The sequence below is a fragment of the Mustela nivalis genome, assembly GCF_964662115.1.
Source record: "Mustela nivalis genome assembly, chromosome: 1".
Taxonomy (NCBI): Eukaryota; Metazoa; Chordata; class Mammalia; order Carnivora; family Mustelidae; genus Mustela; species Mustela nivalis.
In genome coordinates, this window is record NC_139020.1 from 211,236,397 (window position 1) to 211,255,923 (window position 19,527).

General features: G+C 54.7%; 2 protein-coding genes across 4 annotated transcripts in view; both read left to right on the top strand.

Moving 5' to 3' along the window:
- Positions 1-1,775: 1,775 nt before the first annotated feature.
- On the top strand, positions 1,776-13,533 carry MARCHF2 (membrane associated ring-CH-type finger 2). Of its 2 annotated transcripts, none has more exons than XM_082733662.1 (5): positions 1,776-1,925; positions 5,314-5,541; positions 9,401-9,596; positions 10,958-11,167; positions 12,938-13,533. In XM_082733662.1, exons 2-5 carry the CDS (start codon positions 5,366-5,368, stop codon positions 13,094-13,096), a joined length of 741 nt encoding a protein of 246 aa, XP_082589788.1. In that variant the 5' UTR covers positions 1,776-1,925; positions 5,314-5,365; the 3' UTR covers positions 13,097-13,533. The 2 variants fall into 2 exon arrangements, with proteins under 2 accessions (XP_082589788.1, XP_082589789.1); XM_082733663.1 differs by having other exon boundaries at positions 1,790-2,284.
- A 3,880-nt stretch (positions 13,534-17,413) lies between these two features.
- The window catches only part of HNRNPM (heterogeneous nuclear ribonucleoprotein M), a 40,608-nt gene continuing 38,494 nt past the window's right edge, over positions 17,414-19,527 (top strand). For both annotated transcript variants that reach the window (XM_082733702.1, XM_082733703.1), the window contains exon 1: positions 17,414-17,600. In XM_082733702.1, coding sequence (XP_082589828.1) covers positions 17,488-17,600 — 113 coding nt within the window. In that variant the 5' untranslated portion in view covers positions 17,414-17,487. The remainder of the gene's footprint in view (positions 17,601-19,527) is intronic.

Consider the following 19,527-nt stretch of genomic DNA (forward strand, 5'->3'; position numbering starts at 1 on the left):
TTCAAGTTCAAGGTTATTGGGTTTTTACTAACATAATTAACTGTATATCTGTATCTCCACTCCCTCTTAAAATCCCAGTCTTTGACATCATAAGAACTTCTTTGCTTTTGCTTTATCCCATACTAAATATGCAACAGGCTCAGGATAACAATTGCAACATCACCATCAAAAATATAGTAGTGGTATGTAGGGTCAAATTGTTGTGTTTTGAAATCACTAGGCATTCATCTCTTTCTTGTTTCGTCACCAACTGGATACAGAAGTTCCTTTGTTTTATTTTCATTTTTAGGGCTATCTATACATTTTCAACTTTGTTTTATAATGATATACCATATTTTATGTGGTTGTAAAGCCAAATATATAAAACAAGGTACATTTTTACAAGTCTAACTTGTATCTCTGTCCCCTTCCTCTACTTCTGCTAACCTTTTAAGCAATGTTATGATTTATCTTTTCACTTTTGAAAAATAAAGCTAGTACAATACAACAGAATGTAACTGAGGTAACTGAATTGCTCTATATATTCCATAGAGGGCAGGCAGGAGGGGAGAGGAGTACTGAGGCAATTCTCCATCCTACCTTGGACTCTGCATGTACCTGAACTCTCTGCCTAGGATTCTTCTACCCTCTTTCTCTCTTAGTTCACCTCTATTCTGTGTCAGTTGTGAGTTCAATTGCTTCATCCTAAAGGAAGTATCTTTGGACTTTCCAAATTATTCCATGATATGTCCTCCCCACACTTAATAAAATTTATCATTTTTGTCATTAATAATTAATTACACAATTGGTTAATTCCCTAGATTAAGGCAACAATATTTGTCCTACTCAACCCTGTGTCCCCAGAGCCTAGGACAGTGCCTGCCTCATAACAAGTCTCTCTCTCTCTTTTTTTTAAAAGATTTTTAAAAAAGATTTTATTTATTTGACAGAGAGAGATCACAAGTAGGCAGAGAGGCAGGCAGAGAGAGAGAGTGGAGGAAGCAGACTCCCTGCTGAGCAGAGAGCCCGATGCGGGACTCGATCCCAGGACCCTGAGATCATGACCTGAGTTGAAGGCAGCGGCTTAACCCACTGAGCCACCCAGGCGCCCCTAAGATTTTGTTTATTCATCTGACAGGCAGAGATCACAAGCAGGCAGAGAGGCAGGCAGAGAGAGAGGAAGGGAAGCAGGCTCCCTGCCGAGCAGAGAGCCCTATACGGGACTCGATCCCAGGATCCTGAGATCATGACCTGAGCCGAAGGCAGAGGCTTTAACCCAGGCGCCCCCATAACAAGCCTCTTATTGATGTTTACTACACCGAGTGAATGAACTTACTGCATGAATGAATGAGCAAGTGAATGATGAGTGGCGTTAGCTTCAGGCTTTTCCACGCCCCCTAACCTCTCTAGACTATCGTTTTCCCCTCTGTAAAGTGTGATCATACGGTTCCTCTCTCCTCCCCTCCCAGAATGAATGAGAAGCATAAGGGAGGTGATGGACACTTACAAATCCCTTAGCTGGGTGTCACGTTCAAGTCTGTAACGGTTAGCTAGCACTGGTCGTCGGCAGGGGGCGCCACCAACCCCGCTCGTGCTCCCTGCCGGGATGGGGCGGGGTCAGGGTTGGGGTGGAGCCGGAGCTGGGGGCGGGGTTAAGACGCGGCGGGGGCGGAGCCAGCAGCTGCGGCGCCGCGGGGCCTGTGCGGCCCAGGACGTCCCTGTCGCCTCCGGCCCCGCCTTCCAGGGCGGGACGTGCACGGGGATTGGCTAGTGCGGGCGAGAGGCAGTAGCCATTGGCCCGTGGCACCGTCGGCTCGGCGGGCGGTGTCCGGACGCAGGTGCCGGCCGGAGCGGAGCTAGCGGCGCTGACTGGACCGGCCGGGCCGGGACCGGGGCCGGGGCTAGAGGAGGGGCCTGCGCGGCCGCCCGGCCCGGCCGCGGGTCAGGTAGGCACGGGCGGGTAGGGGGGAGCGCGGGTCCGCGGGCCGGCCCCGGGTTCGAGGCCCGAACCTGGCTCTCGAGCGGGACGCTCAGGCTCAGACCCTCGGCCTCAGCCTTCCCCGGAACCGGGGATCGCAGTTCCCGTCTCGAGCACGGCGGGAGGTCCCCGAGGCCCGGCACACAGTAGGTGCCTCTCCGAGCCTCGGTTTCCCCTTCTGTGAAACCGGGTCGTCCCAGCGCCCACCCGGTGGCGCTTGTTGGGAGAATTCAGAAGGTGGCGGGCGAGGAAAGACCCTCGCACCCGGGAGGCTGTGCGAAGCGCCTTCCCCAGCCTCCTTCCCAGCGCGGCTCTGCCGGGAAGATAGTAAATATTACAGTGACCCAGGTACTGTCTACAAAGGACTTGCTTAGCGGACTGCCTGGCTGTTAGTGGGTGCTCAGACCAGGGGAGCCAGAATTTATACGATTCGCTTATTTAGTCTTCTAGGGACCAGAATAGGTGGAAGTACTAGAAATGTTCCCTGTTACACAAATGAAGAAATCGAGGCACAGAGGTCTTTTCCCTTGGGGCCATACAGCAAAAGAGGGCAGAGCTGGGCTTCAGCCTGGCCTCCAGCGCGGGGCCATGCAGGGACTGAAGGACCCCCAGGAGCCTCTCTCCGGTGAGCGAAGAGGAATGAATGCATTTCACAGGCTCCACATTTCTTCTAAAAATAAGAGCAGCATTTACTGCGCACTTACTGTGTGCCAAGCACTGGCCGTGGCTTGTGTCCTCAAAGCCTCTAATAGCTCTGTAAGCTGATGACAATAACTGTGAAGAAGAGCTAATATTTACTGACTTCTTAGTAATTAGGGGTGAGTGAACTGGGTTTTGTTATGACCTCCATTTTACAGATGAGAAAACTGAGGCCCAGAGAGTGAAGCCGTTGGCGGGCCTAGGCACCGTTACGGCCCTCTGACTCGTCTCCCTATAGTTTCTTCCTCCGAGGGAAACGAGGCTGAGCAGGTTGCATTTCCCCAGCGCCCCCGACACCCACCCTCCGTGGGCCTAGACAAGGACAGGCTTTGCTGGGGGAATTGAGCCTCAGGGCTCCTTCTCAAGAAGTCCTTCAGCACAGTCCACCAGCTCCATCTTAACTTACTTGACAAAAGAGAAGGATGAGGCCCAGAGAGGCAAAGTGGCTTGTCCCTGGACACACAGCATCAGTGACAGAATCAAGACTTGAAGGAATCCAGGTCTTTGGAGTCCCAGAGCCACTCACTGGACTAAGTTCAGATCTTGCTACGGTCCCTTCTTCATGGTGTGATCTTGGGCAAGTAGCTGCCCCTCTCTGAGCCTCGGTCTCCTCACCCATCAAATGGGGGTAATTACTAGACTTATGTCATAGATTAGTTGTGAAGACTCGGTGAAATTTATCCCCCAGGCACTGGGCCAAGTTCACTTGAAGCATCGGCTCACTCGCCCAGCCCAGCAGCCCCAGAGCTGAGTCCAGCCTTGAGTCTGGCTCCCTTCAAGCCCCAGCTTCTGTGGTTTGTGCAAACCTCTGGCCTCCAGACATCCCTGATTCCCACCACGGGCCCTGGAAGATCAAGGTGTGGGGGTTAGGAGGGTTCTTCTCCCCCCTTGCTCTTACAGAGAGTAGGGGCTGAGAAATGAAACGCAACCACTTTGTGCCAGCGACGGCAGAGGGCACGTCCAACCCGGTCCCCCCTTCCCAGAGCTCGTCCCCCCTTCCCAGAGCTCACCGGGGGTGAAGAAATAAGAGCGCTTCAGGGAGGGGCACATTCCATGAACACAATAATGTGGTCACCAATGGCACTTTGGCCAGTGTGGTCATGGAAGAGGGCCTCTCCGGGCAGGTGATCTTTGAAGGGGACACTTAGGGCAAGTGTTTAGAGTTTAGCATTCAGCGAGCTTCTCATACTCAGCTTGCGGTAGTCCTTAACGAACTGTGGTTGCTGTCGTAATTCTGGTGATTTTCAGTCCTTGCTTTAGCAGATTTACTGGTGAGTTCCCTCCCCGACTCCCAGGAACAGAAATGGCAGAACTCAATATACAGGAGCTGTGATGATCTTTGGAGCGCCCAATTCCCTGCAGTAAGGTTAAGGCTGATGCTTGGGGGGTGGGAAGAATGGAGTCCCCACTTCGTACATTCTATTGGAGAGCCCAGAGGCTTCCCTGTTGACCTCTGAGCCGGAAGTTGCTCGGGAGGGACAGCCGCGTACACAACACGCCAGGCTCCTGCCACTGCTGCCCTGAGGATGTTATCTGGGCCGCGCAGTCTTCCTCCCCGCTTCTCCTGCCTCGGGGCTCATATCTGCTTATCTGGCTGGCAATGACCCAATTGTGGAGGCTCCGAAGGGCACGGTGGGCCAGGAAGGCTTCTGGCTGAACTGTTCAGACGGTACTGATCATTGCCAGATCATGGCCTTGGTGCAAAGAGTTAGTGAATCACTTAGGCTGGCTTTTCCCCTTCTCTCTTAGGGGTCAGATTTGGCCAGCAGGGTTTGGTAAAATCTGCCTGGGGGGTGAGTTTGCTGGCTTCTCTGGACTGCAGCTGTTGGAGACAGAGGCTGGAGGATAAGACAGGCTCAGCCCAGGGACCCTGGCTCCAGGTTTGCTGCTGCCTCTGTTACTTCCAGGAAGTTCTCAAAGGAAACACACAAAGTCTTACTGGCTCCTTCTGGGTTGGGGGTGAAGGCTGCCAAGGGTTCCTTTTGGTGGAGCAGACCCTAGGTAGGGGGTAGGGCGAAGAATATTGCTGAGGTCCCCCGACCCAGAGCAGACTTGAGGTTGCTCCCCTAAGTCTCTGGTCATCTTCCACTGCTTCTCCACGAGGACATGGGCATGTCTTGGAGCACCTGCTCCATCAGGAACAGAGGCTGCCGAGAGCCCCCCAGCCTGCACCATTTTCCTGATGGCCTGACGAGTCAAGGAGGTATCAGACGATGTCCTGTCCTGGTCTGTTCGGCCAGGTTTCTAGCTCGGTTCTGCCCCACTCCAAGGCAGGCTCACATGCTCTGAGCCCAGCCCCAGAAATCCAGTCCATGGAGAACAAGTGTCTAGGTTGTTGGCGGGCATGGTTCTAGCCCAGGAAAGCCCCAAGCAGAGAGCCTGGCACACAGCAGGCACTCAGTACCTGTTCGGGGCTCTCACCATGTCTGGAGGCGTGGTGCTGGGGGTGGCCTCCAAGCCTTGAGGGCTGGACCTGGCTGGCCTTTCTCAGGAGGCCCCCTCCTGTGCATCAGGCCTGGGCTGAGTTGCAAGTAGCATCCCATTGAATCCCCCATTTTACAGATTGGGCAACTGAGGCTCCGAGACCTGGATTCGAATGCCAGTTGGTATTTGGCTTGATAAACTTGCCCTTAACCTCCCTGCCGGCCTCTCCCCAGGCTCCTGGGACCATGGGCCTCGGGCCCTGAGGACACAGGGCTCCTTGTGGCCATGACGACGGGTGACTGCTGCCACCTCCCTGGCTCGCTGTGTGACTGCTCTGGCAGCCCTGCCTTCTCCAAGGTCGTGGAGGCCACTGGCCTCGGGCCACCCCAGTACGTGGCGCAGGTGACTTCAAGGGATGGCCTGCTCCTCTCAACTGTCATCCGAGCCTTGGATACGTCCAGGTGAGTGGCAACCAAGCAGGGCTCTTTGCTGTCACTCGCTTTACTCCCTGGGCCAAGCGATTTTCTCCCGGTCTGCGGTCAGAAATCCAGTTGTCTAGAGGGTCCAGGGGGGGCAAACAAGCCAGAGAAAGGGGCCTCAGTCTTAACTGCCCTGCAGACACAGAGGCCTGGCTGGCCGGGTCTGGTTCTCCAGGAAAAACAGAAATCCCAGGTTGCTGGGTGAAATTTGGAGATTAGACCGTGGGGAGCAGCTCCTAGTTTGGAGAAACATGATAAGGAAGCGATTCACGGTGCAGGCTGAGGATTCACAGCACCAGGGGTCAAATCCTGCCCGGCAGCCCCCTCCTTCTGGGACCCTGGACAAGTTCCTTTACCCTAGTCTCTTGGAGATGGGGACACCTTCCTCATTGCATTGTTCCGAGAGTCCCTTGCCATGTGGTCCACCTCCGGTGTCTGTCCACGGGTTTGCCACCTCATCTGCCTTTGATAAAAGTAGTTAAGCCCCAGTGTGGGCCTTCCAGACCCCCTGTGAGCTACGCCTGCCTGGTTCGCCAATCTGTCATCACTTCCAAGGAAAAGAGCTTGAAGTAAACCCTTCAAATCTGAATCTGAATCCATTTTAACTCGTTCGGATTTCAGACACAAATCGGAATCCGTTTTCCCTCATTTGGATTTAAAACAGCCGCTAGCTTGGCTAAGAGAACGAGACTCTGGGGGATGTCTTTTTCTTTTTAATTTTTCAAGTGTTCTGGCGTTGCCATTAGGTTTATCTGCTGAGATTTCATTCCTAAGTTCTTTTCCAGGTTTTTTTGTTTTTTGTGTTTTTTTTTTCATTATGGTAAAATATAGATAATCTAAGGTGTGCCAGTGTAACCTCACACTGTTGGGCAGCCGCCCCCTACCACCCGTCTCTAGAACTTTCTCGTCTTCCCAAACTGAACCTCTGTCGCCCTGAAGCACGAACTCCCTGCCCCCTCCCCCACCCTGTGCCCACCATCGCCTCTCTGTCTCTGTGAATGGGACTCCTCCAGGGAGCTCCTGGGAGTCCACAGTATTCATCTTTCTGCGACCGGCTTGTTTCACCGAGCTTTGCGTCATCAGGATTCACTCGTGTTGTGGCTTGTGTCAGAATTAAGTCATAAGCTGTTCATTCCAACATCAAAAGAAGCCCCTGGGAGACCTCGAAGTGCTTTGGAGGGAGCTCACTGCCCTTCACCCTCCAAGTCTTTGCCGGGCGTCACTTCCTCCAGGAAGCCTCACTCAAGCCCAGATGATATGGCGGGTCTCCTAGGCCTCCTCTGGGGTGTGGGGTTTTATGCCCTCATCCCTGTCAGTGCTCTTGAAGGCAGGACAGAGTCTGTGCCGGGTAAGCCAGGCTGGGAGCGAGGGGACATTTGGTGGGGTAGGGGGCCTGGGAAGAGGCTGACCAAAGCTAGGAGGGTCTCCCTACATGGGGCGTCTGAGGGGCACTAAGTGCCATCCCCACTTCCCTACCGTCCCTTCTGACACCTGGGAAAACCAAGGCCCAGAGGGAGGCTGATACCTGCTTGTGTCCCTGAGCATTGCTGAGGCTTAAACCTAGGGCTCCTGCTGGGGTTGGAAGGGAGGAAGCTCGTTCAGTCCCACCAACTAGTCTTGCAGTCCTCAGAAACAGGACAAGTGGCAGGGAGCAGAGAGTCCCTCTGTGACCCCACGGATGGTCAGGACAGCCATGCCCCCGAGACCACTAGGCCCTCTCGATCTGCTTCTTGGCCTCTTTGCTCATGGCTCCTCCCCTCTGAATTTTTTTTTTTTTTTCCTTTCTTTTTAAAGTCATCTGTTCCCAGCACGGGGCTGGAACTCATGACCCCAAGATCAAGAGTCACAGCCTCTGCAGGCTGAGCCAGCCACGGGCCCCTCCCCTCTGAGTTTTGATCCTGCTCATCCCAAACCCGCTGATGAGGCTGAGGACCCGGGCAGATCCACCCTCCCCGGGAGAAGGCTGCTGTTTGCCCGCTGTGTTCTCATCCTTCAGCCTTTGGCGCTCTGCCCACCAGTGCCAGAGCGAGCCCGGGCCGTCCTCGAAGCTTCCCAGAGCATTTCTGCACCCCTGACCCTTCCCCTGCTGCCTCTTCCCCGTGGCTTCTGCCGGCTTCCTTGCCCACACTCTCCTTTCTCTTGCTCTTGGAGTGTGCCCTGGGCAGCCCCACTGAGGCTCCCCACCTCCACCCCTGGCCCATTTCCTTCTCATCTGTGCCGTTTGCGCTATTAACCTGCCAGAATTTCATGAGTGAAGTCCATTTCTCTTGTTCTGCCTCCTGGAGCAGGCAGCATGGTATAGGCCGTAAGGGGGCCCCAGAGCAAGACGTCCTGGGTTCACACCCCGGCTTCGCGGGCTACTAGCAGTGTGAGTTCACGCACACAGGGTCACCCCTTGGGGCCTCAGTTTCCCCATCCGTGAAAGGAGGGCAAAAGAGCACCTTCCTCGCAGGTTCCCTGGGAGAGTAACAGAGTCGTCCACATGCTGCACTTGGAACAGGGCCCGGTCCTTAACAAGTGCTCCGCAAGAAGTCAGGTTTCATTTTGTCTTGTTTTCTCTGAAGTGGCTTTTCCAAAAAAAGTAGGGTTCCCTGGGACAAACCCCAAACTGACATGGCTCTTCCTCAAAGTTCTCGTCCCTTCCACTTCCCGGGGTTGGCTTCCGGAGCAGGGATTCCTTTCCTGTTAACTCTGGGCGGGGGTGTTATGGGATCAGGGTGGAGCCCCTTACAGCCTTGGACACGGTGGAGGACGGCAGAAGGTAGCCGTGACGGGTCCGCGCGTGGCTTTGGCTTCAAAAAAAAACGCTCTGCCCCACAGCAGGAGACGCTGAGGAGAGGATAGAAAATAGTTTCTGAGGGGAAACTGCTGTCATCTGGGAAGCAGCCCTCCTGGTCTGCCTCCTTTGAGTGTTCCTGCAGTCCACTCTCTGGGCAGAAATGTCTGGAAAACAATGACTCATGTGCTGGACAGCCTCTGAGCCCACCGAGGCCACACCCCCAGCCCTGAGCTGCCCCAGGAAGGACCCGGTATCCCCAGAGACCAGGCTGGGGCTGAGGCTTCCCTGAAGCGGCTTCCTGTGGATGTTTGTTATGTCTTCTGAGCCCCCCTAAAACATAAGAGCAGGGGAACTACTCTCCTTGGATGCACAGGTTTCTCAGGTAGCGTGGCCTTCAGGTGTGGCTAGATCCAGAGCCTGTGGTGGTGTCCTTGAGAATCTGTCTTTCCCTGTTGCTTGGCTCTGCTTTTCTCTGTTTGGCACCATTCACAGACTCCACGTGGGGACCAGACGCTGCCATCAGCTCCTGACTTACATCAGCCTTGCTGTCTCTAGTTCTGGAGTTGGAGGGTGTGGGGGTGGGAAGAATTTCAGGAATTAATTCACAGTGACTCCGATTGCTTCGCACATGCCTTTCCCTGAATCAGTCCCGGTGACCAGGGGTGTGTGGTGTTCTAACCGGTCAGGCCTGAGGTCATCAGGGGTGTTGTCAGCTCTGCTCTAGTCCTCAAGGACTGAGAATTGTTGGTTGCCCAGGACAGTTAAGGGAGTAAGTATTTCAGGAAAAGGAGGAGCAGACGTTAGATGGGCGTGTATAAGAGGTGCTTACCCTGGGCCAGAAATGGGCCACAGGAACCCAGGGAGGGAGCACATGGCTACAGTTTTGGGAATTTGGGAGAGCTTTACCAAGGAAAGGAGGTCTGGAGCTGGGCGTTGAAGGATGAGTAGGAGTTTGCCAAGTGGCAGCATAGGGGCAATGCTGAGCCTGTGATCCAGTGGGTGGCGGAGCAGGCATAGGCAGGAGGCTTGCTTATTAGTCATGTGCTCTGTCTCTGTGTCTAGCGATGGTCCCTTCTGCCGGATCTGCCACGAGGGAGCAAATGGGGAGAGCCTGCTCTCTCCATGTGGTTGCACTGGCACGCTGGGTGCCGTTCACAAGAGCTGTCTGGAGAGGTGGCTTTCCTCGTCCAACACCAGCTACTGTGAGCTGTGCCACACGGAGTTTGCAGTGGAGAAGCGGCCCCGACCCCTCACAGAGGTATGCTTGGGAGCCCCAGGTTGGAGCGGGCAGAGGGAAGGCAGACAGGCCTAGGGCCGGAGGAGGGGACTGCCCAGGAATATCCTTCTCTATAGAGTCGACCTCCTTCCCCACCACCTCCCCCTATGCTAGTGGGGGTGGGGAACCAGGCCCGAGACCCTGTGCCCCCTCCCTGTTCAGTCACCCCTAAAGTTGAGACCTGAAGAATGAGGAGTTAGTAATGCCAAGGACCCAACCTGGGGAAGGGCTGTCCTGGCAGAGTGCACAAGTGCAAAGGCCCTGAGGCCAGGAAGAGTTTAGCATTCCTGTTGAAGTCTGGGTGGCTGGAGTGGAGCGAGTTACCAGAGACGACCGTGGCAGCTACTCCGGGCTTTGTGGGCTCTGCCCAGGAGCTTAGACCTCAGCCTGAGTGGCATGGGTCAGGACTGAGATCAGCATTCTCGGGTGTGGTGGGTGCTGCACTGCCCCCCACAGCTCTGCTGGCTGCATGGATGCCCTCTGGACTCCTCTGGGCCTGACTTAGAAAGGCCCCTGGCCCGCCCAGGGGGACAGTGAGGGGGCCCTGGGGGTGGGATTTAGGAGAAGAGTGAGGTGTAGGAGAGGCAGCACCCCTCTCCCTTTGCCCTGCCGTCTAGCCACACAGGCCTCCTCCCTGCTGTACTTTGCCCAGGCCACACACTCCCGAATCAGGGCCCCATATTTGCTGCTCTGCTGCCTGGGGTGTCGTCCCCCCCCCACACCCCCCGCCCTGTTCTTCATGTGGCTGCTTCTGCTCATTCGGTTCAACTCATGGTCCCCTCCTCAGCAAGGCCATCTCCTCCCCAACCATGCACCCCATTTCATACCTCTTGCACCAGCTCAGGAGCTCCAGAAGGGCAGGGACCCTTCTGTTCTGCTCACCCGAATTACCATCAGTGAAGCCCACTTCTCTCGCCCCTTCCTCTGCGGCGGGCTGTGGAGCACAGCATCCACGGGTGCACGGGCCCTGCAGCCAGACCCCCCTGCTCCCCAGCTTGCAGTCCTGGCTCTGTGGTGACTAGTGGTGTGACTAGTGGTGTGAGCTGGCACAAATGTGTCCGTCCCTCTGTGCGCTCTCAGTTCCCCCATCTGTACAATGCGGGCACCTAGCAGGGCCCGGGAGCTCATTGTAGGCTCAGTAAGTATGTGAAGGAAGGAGAGGACAGAGGGAAACACCCGGGGTGGGGGGGACGCTGGTCCCGCAGGACCCACCCAGCGCCTTGCCGGGTCTGCAGGCAGAGACGCAATGCCTGGAGGTCCCGCGCCCCATCCCTAGGCCGGGGGTCTCATGGGAGGGCCCTATGAAGCCCACTTCAGCAGCTCCTCCCCGCACCCCCCTGCAGTGGCTGAAGGACCCAGGGCCTCGGACAGAGAAGCGGACGCTGTGCTGTGACATGGTATGCTTCCTGTTCATCACGCCGCTGGCTGCCATCTCGGGCTGGCTGTGCCTGCGCGGCGCCCAGGACCACCTCCGGCTCCACAGCCGGCTCGAGGCCGTGGGGCTCATCGCGCTCACCATTGCCCTGTTTACCATCTATGTCCTCTGGACGCTGGTGAGTGGCTGCCGGCCGGAGGCATCTGGGGGTCTCTGTTCAGAGCAGGCAGGCCAGGGGTTTGGGCAATGGCTTGGGGGCCACCCTGGCTCCCTCCGCCTCGCTGTGCCTCTGCCCCGGGGCGAAGCAATTCCTGGCATCTCATGGAGCTCCACATTCTGAGCCCGACCAAGGGCCAGGGAAGCCACGAGTCAGGTGTGAGCTCGGCTCCTGAAAGATGAGGACGCCTGCCCGGCGGTGTCGGGCATAGGTCTGGCCTTCCACAAGCCCAGCAGGACCAGCTGGGGTCAGGGGACAGGGAGGGCAGGAGGAGGAGAGGAAGAGCGAGCCCAGAAGAGTGCGAGGGAAAGAGCAGGAGAAGCAGAAGGACAGACAGACAGGAAGCGAAAGACGTGAAGAGGGAAGTCCACTGGGTTCGAGAGGGACTGGACTGGCAGCCATTAGGAACCCCGCCTGGAGAGGAGCCCCCAGTCCCCCCTCTTAGGGATAACCACTGTTGTCTAGCTGTGGGCGCGATCCCTGCTCCAAAAGTAGTGGGTATCCATTGACAGTTTTTTTTTTTTAATGCAAACAGCATGAAACCATACCTACGGCTTCATAGTCTGCTTGCTTTCACTTTGCTAACGTCCTTTCAAAAGAAAAGGCAGTCACCCAACAGTTATTCATGGTCTGGATGTACAGTATTTATTTAACTAATCCCTTTTGATGGACACCGGGATTCTTTCTCATGTTTTCTTCCCCTTCTTTTTTTTTTTTTTTTTTTGCTGTTATGAACAGTGCATTGAGCACCACCTGTGCAAATGCCTTCTTGTGATCAAAGACTATGAACCACTGACATTGGTTTAAAAAACATTTTTTTTTATAGACTCTGTTGGGTCAGTTTCAGGTTCACAGCGAAACTGAGAAGAGGGTACACAGAGTTGTCGTATACCCCCAACCCCATCCTGTGCCACCCCATCAGTGTGCCACCAGAGGGGCCCCTTTGTTACAACAGAGGGACCTACATTGACACATCACTGTCCTCTAGAGCCCGTGGCTTCCATTACGGTTCATACTTGGTGCTGTACATTCTCTGGGGTTTGGACAGATGGAGGATGAATGTAGCTACCATTATGGTATCCTACATAGTAATTCCACTGCCCTAAAAGTCCTCTGGGCTCCATCTGTTCGTCCCTGCCCCCCACCCTCCAGCTCCTGGCACCACTGGTCTTTGTGTCGTCTCCATAGTTTCATCCTTATAGAATGTCACAGAGTTGGAATCAGATAGTGTGTAGCCTTCCAGACTGGGTTCTTTCCCTAGTAACCTGCCTCTGAGGTTCTTCCATGTCTTTCCACGGCCAGAGAGCTCATTTCTTTTTAGCACTGGCTAATCTTCCCTTGTCTGGATGTCCCTATCTGTCCACTCATCTCCTGAAGGACTTCTTGCTGGCTTCCAAGTTCGGGCAGTTCTCTGACCTGGTGACATTTAAACCCTTCCAAGAAGCTGTCCCACTTCAGTCCCACTCTAAGACAAACAGAAAGGGAACTCCTCGCTCCGTGCCGCTGACCCCTGCCCTTTATAGGGTCCCAAATGCCAGTGGGGAGTTTTCCCTGGAGAGTGAACGGGTGTGTGTACGCAGTCCGAAGGAGAAATGTATGAATGCAGTCTCTGTTTCTGGAAGCAGGAGCCCTGGTTTGGGCCAAAGCAGGTGCCACCTGGGCTCACCTTCCCTCCCCTGGGGGCGGAGACCAGAGTCTGGCATTCGTCCCCCACTCCCCGCTGCCCTGCAGGTCTCCTTCCGCTACCACTGCCAGCTGTACTCAGAGTGGAGAAGGACCAACCAGAAAGTTCGCCTGAAGATCCGTGATGCAGACGGCTCTGAGGGCACACAGCACTCCTCACTGGCAGCTGGACTCCTGAAGAAGGTGGCAGACGAGACACCAGTGTGAAGGTTGGGCTGGCAGGGCCAGAGGCAGCTGGTGATGCCCTGGTATTTGGAAGGACGAAACTGCCCGACCTTTCCTGCCCGGCCGGAATGCTTCTTAGGCCAAGAGACACCAAGCGGAGCTGATTTCTGTGATCCCACATGAAGACATTCTCCAGTTGTTTTGCACACTGTGGTACATGAGAACAGATGGACGTGGTCCTGAGCTTCGGACAGAGCAGGCACCCTGATCTCGTTCTGAGGTCCACCCGGCCCCCTAGGGGCCAGCAGCCACGGCCATAGGTGAACCAGGGCGCCCACGGGGCTGGGAGGTTCCGCAAGCTTCTTGCACTTCTCTGCACCTGGCAGGCTCGCTTTCCTGGCACCCCTTGACTTTATAAAGTTGCACTGCGTTTCAAAAACCCACCCTGAATGAATAAAAGGAGCCCTTGCTGGACAAAATGGACTTGTCAGTTACATTTCTGAGCCGAGGCCTTGAAGGGAGGCACCTGGGACCTACAGGGCATCAGGCTAAAGAAACACAATGGACCCTCACTCAGCTGGTTTTGAGGGATCTGTTGTGTACGCCCGGAAGACACAAAGCCGGAGTTTTTGAGCAAAGAGCAGGTGGTGGCAGGGTCATATAATAAATGATTTCAAGTAAATACACGTAAGAAGAACAGTTTCCATCTATTTTGCATCTAGAGCGGGCCAGTTATCATGCCGGGCCCTTTCACACTCCGAATCACTAACGTCTGTACTTAGCGAGGGTGACCTGTGTCTGAGTCTTCATAGGTGTCTTCCCTCTGCCCATCCTCAGCGGCAGGAATGGCTCTTACCCCCATTTTACAGAGAAGACCGAGGCTCAGAGCAGGGAAGCTTTTGTCTGAGGCCCCAAGGCTCTAGGAAGTAGAGTTAGGGTTGATCCCCGGGGCCACACAGGTCTAGTGCCGAGCATTCTGCATAAAAGCAGCAGAATACAGTCATGCTAGCAGAGGCATCCACTTCTTGAGCTCTTTTTGAGCTTTCTGCATTTGAGGGTTCACTCCATGGAGCCACAGTTATTACTCAGAGCAGATCCAAAAGGTGGGTTCCGGGGCTCTCTTGTGAATCCCATTTGCAGATAAGCAAACAGAGGCTCAGAGCAGTGGGTTACTCACCCAAGGCCACACATCCCTGATGGGCTCAGCACAGTGTCTGGTGTTTTCTCGTTTGCTGCATGACTGACTGTGGGGTCACCCGTAGAGGGAGGAAAACCCTTTCTGCCCTAGGTAGATAATGGGGAAGCCAGTCTGGCCACTGGGCCGGGAGGAACAGCAAAGGGCAAAGGCCTGAAGGCTGGAAACTTTGCGGCCCCGGGGGAGGAGACGCAGAGCCGCTGAGCCATGCGTGGAGCCCTGTAACTGAGGGGCAGAGGGGCAGGAGAGAGGCAGACGGATAGATGAGTAGGCCTCTGCAGGCTTCTGGGGGCCTGCAGAACAGGTTCATACCCAAGTTCCTCGCTCGGCTGGCAATCAGGGTCCTTCTAACCTTCTGTAGCTTTTTATGCCATGCATTTCTGGCACCCACGTCTCACGGGCTGACTTTGGAATGTGCTGTCCCTGGAGACAGTGCTGAGGCCCCAGGATGTGCCGAAAAAAGATCCTTTGCAAATCTCTTCTAACACTTTTATTTTTGTTAAAGATGTATTTACTTTTGACGCCTGGGTGGCTCAGTCGGTTAAGCAGCTGCAGTGGGTTCGGGTCATGACTCCAGCGTCCTGGGATCAAGTCCCACATCTGGCTCCCTGCTAAGCAGGGAGCCTGCTTCTCCCTCTGCCTCTGCCTGCCACTCTGCCTGCCTGTGCCCCTTCTTTCTCTCTCTGACAAATAAATAAAATCTTACAAAAAAGATTTATTGGAGACAGAGAAAGAGAATGCATGCGCACACGAGCTGGGGAGAGGAATGAGGGGGTTCTCATGCAGATTTCCTGCTGAGCAGGGAGCTCGACGGGGGGGCTGGATCCCAGGACTCGGAGATCATGACCTGAGCCAAAACCAAGAGCCGGACACTTGACCACTTAACCATCTGAGCCACCCAGGTGCCCCTCTTCTGATACTTTTAATTATAGTGAGGAGAAAACTGCAGTTTGGTGCTAGGCAGTCTTTTTTTCCTTTTTTTTTTAAATATTTTATTTGATTTGACAGAGATCATAAGTAGGCAGAGAGGCAGGCAGAGAGAGAGGAGGAAGCAAGCTACCCCCTGAGCAGAGAATCTGATGTGGTGCTCCATCCCAGGACCCTGAGATCATGACCTGAGCCAAAGGCAGAGGCTTTAACCCACTGAGCCACCCAGACTCCCCTAGGCAGTCTTTAATGACCCTTAACTCTAGCAAAAGAGAGAGCAAGTCTTGGGCTCAGAGCTGTTGGCAGTACCGCATGACTGAATTTGTACTTTTTTTTTTTTTAAGATTTTATTTATTCATTTGAGAGAGAGAGCATGAGCAGGGGGAGAGGCAGAGGCAGAGAGAGAAGCAGACACCCCCCTGAGCTGGGAGCCCGATGTGGGGCTCCAACCCAGGACCTGGAGATCATGACCTGAGCTGAAGACAGCCACTCAACTGAGCTACCCAGGCGCCCCTGAATTTGTACTTTAATGGCATCACCCTCTTATTTTTTATAATAAGCTATTTATAGCAAGTTTCCAGTTTGCAGTATGATGTAAGGTGACATTTAAAAACATATTTAGGGGGAAAAAGTGTCAATTAAAGGAAAGTATGAACAAAATCATAGTTCAGGAGATGGCAAGACCCAGGAATGTGGGCATCATTGGGTTAAGTCAACCAGTCCATAGAAACCTAGCCTGGAAGTTTGTCTCCTCAGCCAAGGCCTGGCTTATTCCTGACTTCTGATTACACTCACTGCAGGAGAGGGACTGGATAGACAGGTGGCCTCTTGTCCCCGCTGCTTTGCATTTGGATTCTTCTCCCTCATTCTGACAGACTACTGGGGCCTCTTCCATCATCTCTGAGCCTCGCTGAGCAGGCAGATTCAGAGGTTGGTGAGGCTCCATCAGTCCCAGGGACCCCTTGAGTCTAGGAGAGGTCTAAGGGCGAGGAAGGTAAGCTTAGATACCTGTGCAGCCTCGGGAGAAGACCTGGTGTGCACAGGGGAATTTAGTAGAGGAGGGAATTCAGTAGAGCAGTAGAGCTGAATTTAATTTAGCAGAGGTGGGTGTGGGGTGAGGAGATCCTTGAAGATGGTTGATAGAAGGAAATTCTATGAGACAGAGGAGTTTGGGGAGTACGTGGGAATGGGGCCTACCCTCTGTGTCAGGCTGGGCTGTTGGAGTTCGTCTCTGGGCCTGGAATTCTCAGTCTGGGTCAGAATCGCCAGGCCACATTAAGCAGCTAGGATGGCGTGGCAGATGAGATATTCCCCCAGAGCCTGTTAATGCAGCCATTCTGTGAGAGAGGGGGTAAAGAAAACGTAACCTTTGTAAACCTAGAGAGAGTTCAGTGGTTGAATAGGAGCTTCTCCAAGATCTGGTGAAGCATTTCAAAGTTCCAGAGACACTGGGGAGCCGGGTGCTGCGGGGAAAGGGACCTGGAGGCTTCTGAACGTTTTCCCGGGCTCTGGCTTGTTCCCAGGCCAACATGGTTGCCCCAGGACACAACCTTTAGCGCCCTTAAAAACCTGTTTCTGGGCAGAGCCGAGTCTTCAGGACAAAGGGATCCAGGGGCAGGCAGAAAGGAACCACCCTTAAGGTTAATGGGCTCGTCTGGCCAGTGACTAATTTCTTCTATCATGTTGGGATTCTTGCCTATTCATTCACTCAAGAAACATCCATGAGCACACACTAAGTCCTCAGCTACATGTTTCGGGGTTTGGTTAATGCACTCAGTGAGAGGAACTTAGACCATGAACTCCGCACCCAGGAGCTCCCAACCTGGCAGGGAGACAGGCCGGACAGAGCCCAGGTATTCTTGGTGCAGGATGATACCTGCTTAGGCAGAGAGCATTTTGCACAGCAGTCTTGTCTGGCCCGGCCGGGGTCCTAGGGAACTCCTTTATATTCTAGTAAACAAAACTTTCGCGGCTTCTCTGTGCCAGCTCTGATCAGAGTGGAAGCTGGGAGTGAGTAGGTCCCTGTAGGGAGTTGGGGGGGTGCCTCCCCTCCCCGACTTCGAGACCGGGGAAAGTATCGTAGGTACCTAACGCAAATTGTTTGCGGTAATGAATGAATAACAGCTGCCGGTCCGCGCGTGCGCGTGGCGGGGGCGTGGCCCCGACCAGGGGCGTGGCCCGTGGCGGGAGGGGACGAGGCGGGAGCGGGCCGCGGCGCGCGCAGGCGTTACTGGTCGCGCCGAGTCACGTGAGCGCGCAGGCGCAGCGGCTCGCATCCAGCTCCCTCACACAAAGCCCAGACGCGGAGAAAATGGCGGCAGGGGTCGAAGCGGCGGCCGAGGTGGCGACGACGGAGACCAAAATGGAGGAGGAGAGCGGCGCGCCCGGCGTGCCAAGCGGCAACGGGGCTCCGGGCCCGAAGGGGTGAGTATTCCACGGCTCCCTGTCCCGGGCCCGGCACCTTCGCGGCGGCCGGCGGTGGCTCCGTTAGGTCTGTTGGTGGCCTCCCACCGGCGCGGCCGCGGCCCGGGCCTTCCTAGCCCGGTCGGCCTGTGGGGGCGGCCTTGGCCGTGAGGAGTGAAGCCGGGCCGCCCCGTGAGCGCCTCAAGGATCGCCCTCTCCTCCCAGGACGCGGACCTCGGCTCCGCCGGCCCGTGTAGGCCGGGCCCGACGCCGAGGCCTGAGGCCGGGCCCCTGCGCATGGGGATGATGGCGCGGGTTCGGGAAGCCGGGGAGTCGCGGAGTCCGCCGCCCGCTAGCCTGTCGAGTGACCTTGGGTTGAGTGGTTTCACAACTCCCCTCCCCTACCGCCCCGGGTCTCAGTTTCGCGATCCGTAAAGTGGGGGGGAGGGGAGGGCGTGCGCGCGCAGCAGTTCGCGCGCGGTGAGCCCCGGTAAACGGCAGCCGGGGCGAGGCGGTTAGCTTTCGGCAGGCACCGCGAGGCCGGTTCGGGGCGCCACCTCTTCCTTTTCCCCTCCCCCGCCCCGCGGGGAGTTGCCTCGGTCGGAGCCGCCGCTAGCCCCATGCTCTGGCCGGGACTCGAGTCCCTCGCGGCGCCCCTCGCGCCTCCCAGGTGCGCAGTAGGTAATTGTAGAGAGTTCGCATCTGCTGCTCAGGGTTCACCCTTAGAAACAACCAAACAAAGGGTGGGGGCGGCGGGAAGAAAGGTCCTCTTCCGTGTTCCAGGGGCAGATTTTCCCCTCATTAGGCGGGCTCGCCGACTTGCGAACTTCGTCAGCTTTTCTAGTGCAGCGTGGGGCTCTGTCTTGGGGTTCCTGGTTTTTCAAGTTTAATTAAAGATTTAACGCATCATCTTGTGTCCCCGTGAGACCCAGCCATTCCGATAGCAGTCACCTGAAAGACGCGGAGAGACGTGGCTACAACCTACAGCTGGGAGGAGAGGGGACGCCGGGGCGCACAGTTGATTTTCTACAAATTGTTTAAAAATTGTGGTAACACACATAACCTACGATTTACAGCTTTAACCGTTTTTGATCGTGCGATTCAGTGACGTTAAGCGCATTCACAGTGTTGTGCGACTATCATCCCCTGTCCCCATCCAGAACTGGATCATCTTCCCAAACTGCAGCGCTTACACATGAACTTACTCTCCCTCTTTCCGCAGCTGCTGGTCACCTCTGTTACAAGTTTGTCTTTTATGAATTTGCCTTCCCACAAAGTTTTAGTGTGCATAACTAGAGTTTGTGGAGATCGAAAGGTTATGCGGTTAAATTGGCTTTATGTGAATGAGCATTCAGTAAATACTGGCTTTGTTAAACTCTCTCCTTAGGTGGGGAGGAGCAAAATACCATGGTTACTGGTCCTGAGAAATCAACAGAAAGGCATCCTGGAAGTATTCCCAACACTTTGCTATTGAAAACTGGGAAGAGATGTGCTTATGTGCACTTTCTTCATCATCTTTTGGGGAGCCTAGTGGGATTTCTGAGGGCCATTTTGGGGGGCCTTTAAGATATTTTATTTCCGGTGTTTATTTTTCTTTCAAAGCATTTATTACAGGATGAAGTACTGCTAGAACCGGGTTAGGTGGTAAGTTTGGTTATAGATTATAGCGGCTGGGGTACGTTCTTCAGATTTCCCTTTTTCCACTGTTCATTTTCAGGTAGTCATTTTGTGGCTAATTCACTTAACATGTGCACAGTTAGAAAGAACCGGAAGATTTTAGAGATAAAATAGCCCTTGTTGAAAAGAACCTAGAGCCTAGGACTGCCTAATCCTGGATAATTTGGGAAGATAGTAACATTTAGATCTATTTTGTAGGGTTTTTGTTGTTGTTGTTGTTTTTTTTTTTTTTTTTTTTTTTTTTTGGTATGAGGAAGCTCTTTAGAATCAA

Coding starts and splice junctions, on each gene's coding strand:
- MARCHF2 (XM_082733662.1), top strand. CDS start 5,366: ATGACGACGGGTGACTGCTGCCACCTCCCTGGCTCGCTGTGTGACTGC. Junction 5,542..9,400: donor CGAGCCTTGGATACGTCCAG/GTGAGTGGCAAC, acceptor CTCTGTGTCTAG/CGATGGTCCCTTCTGCCGGA. Junction 11,168..12,937: donor TCTATGTCCTCTGGACGCTG/GTGAGTGGCTGC, acceptor GCTGCCCTGCAG/GTCTCCTTCCGCTACCACTG.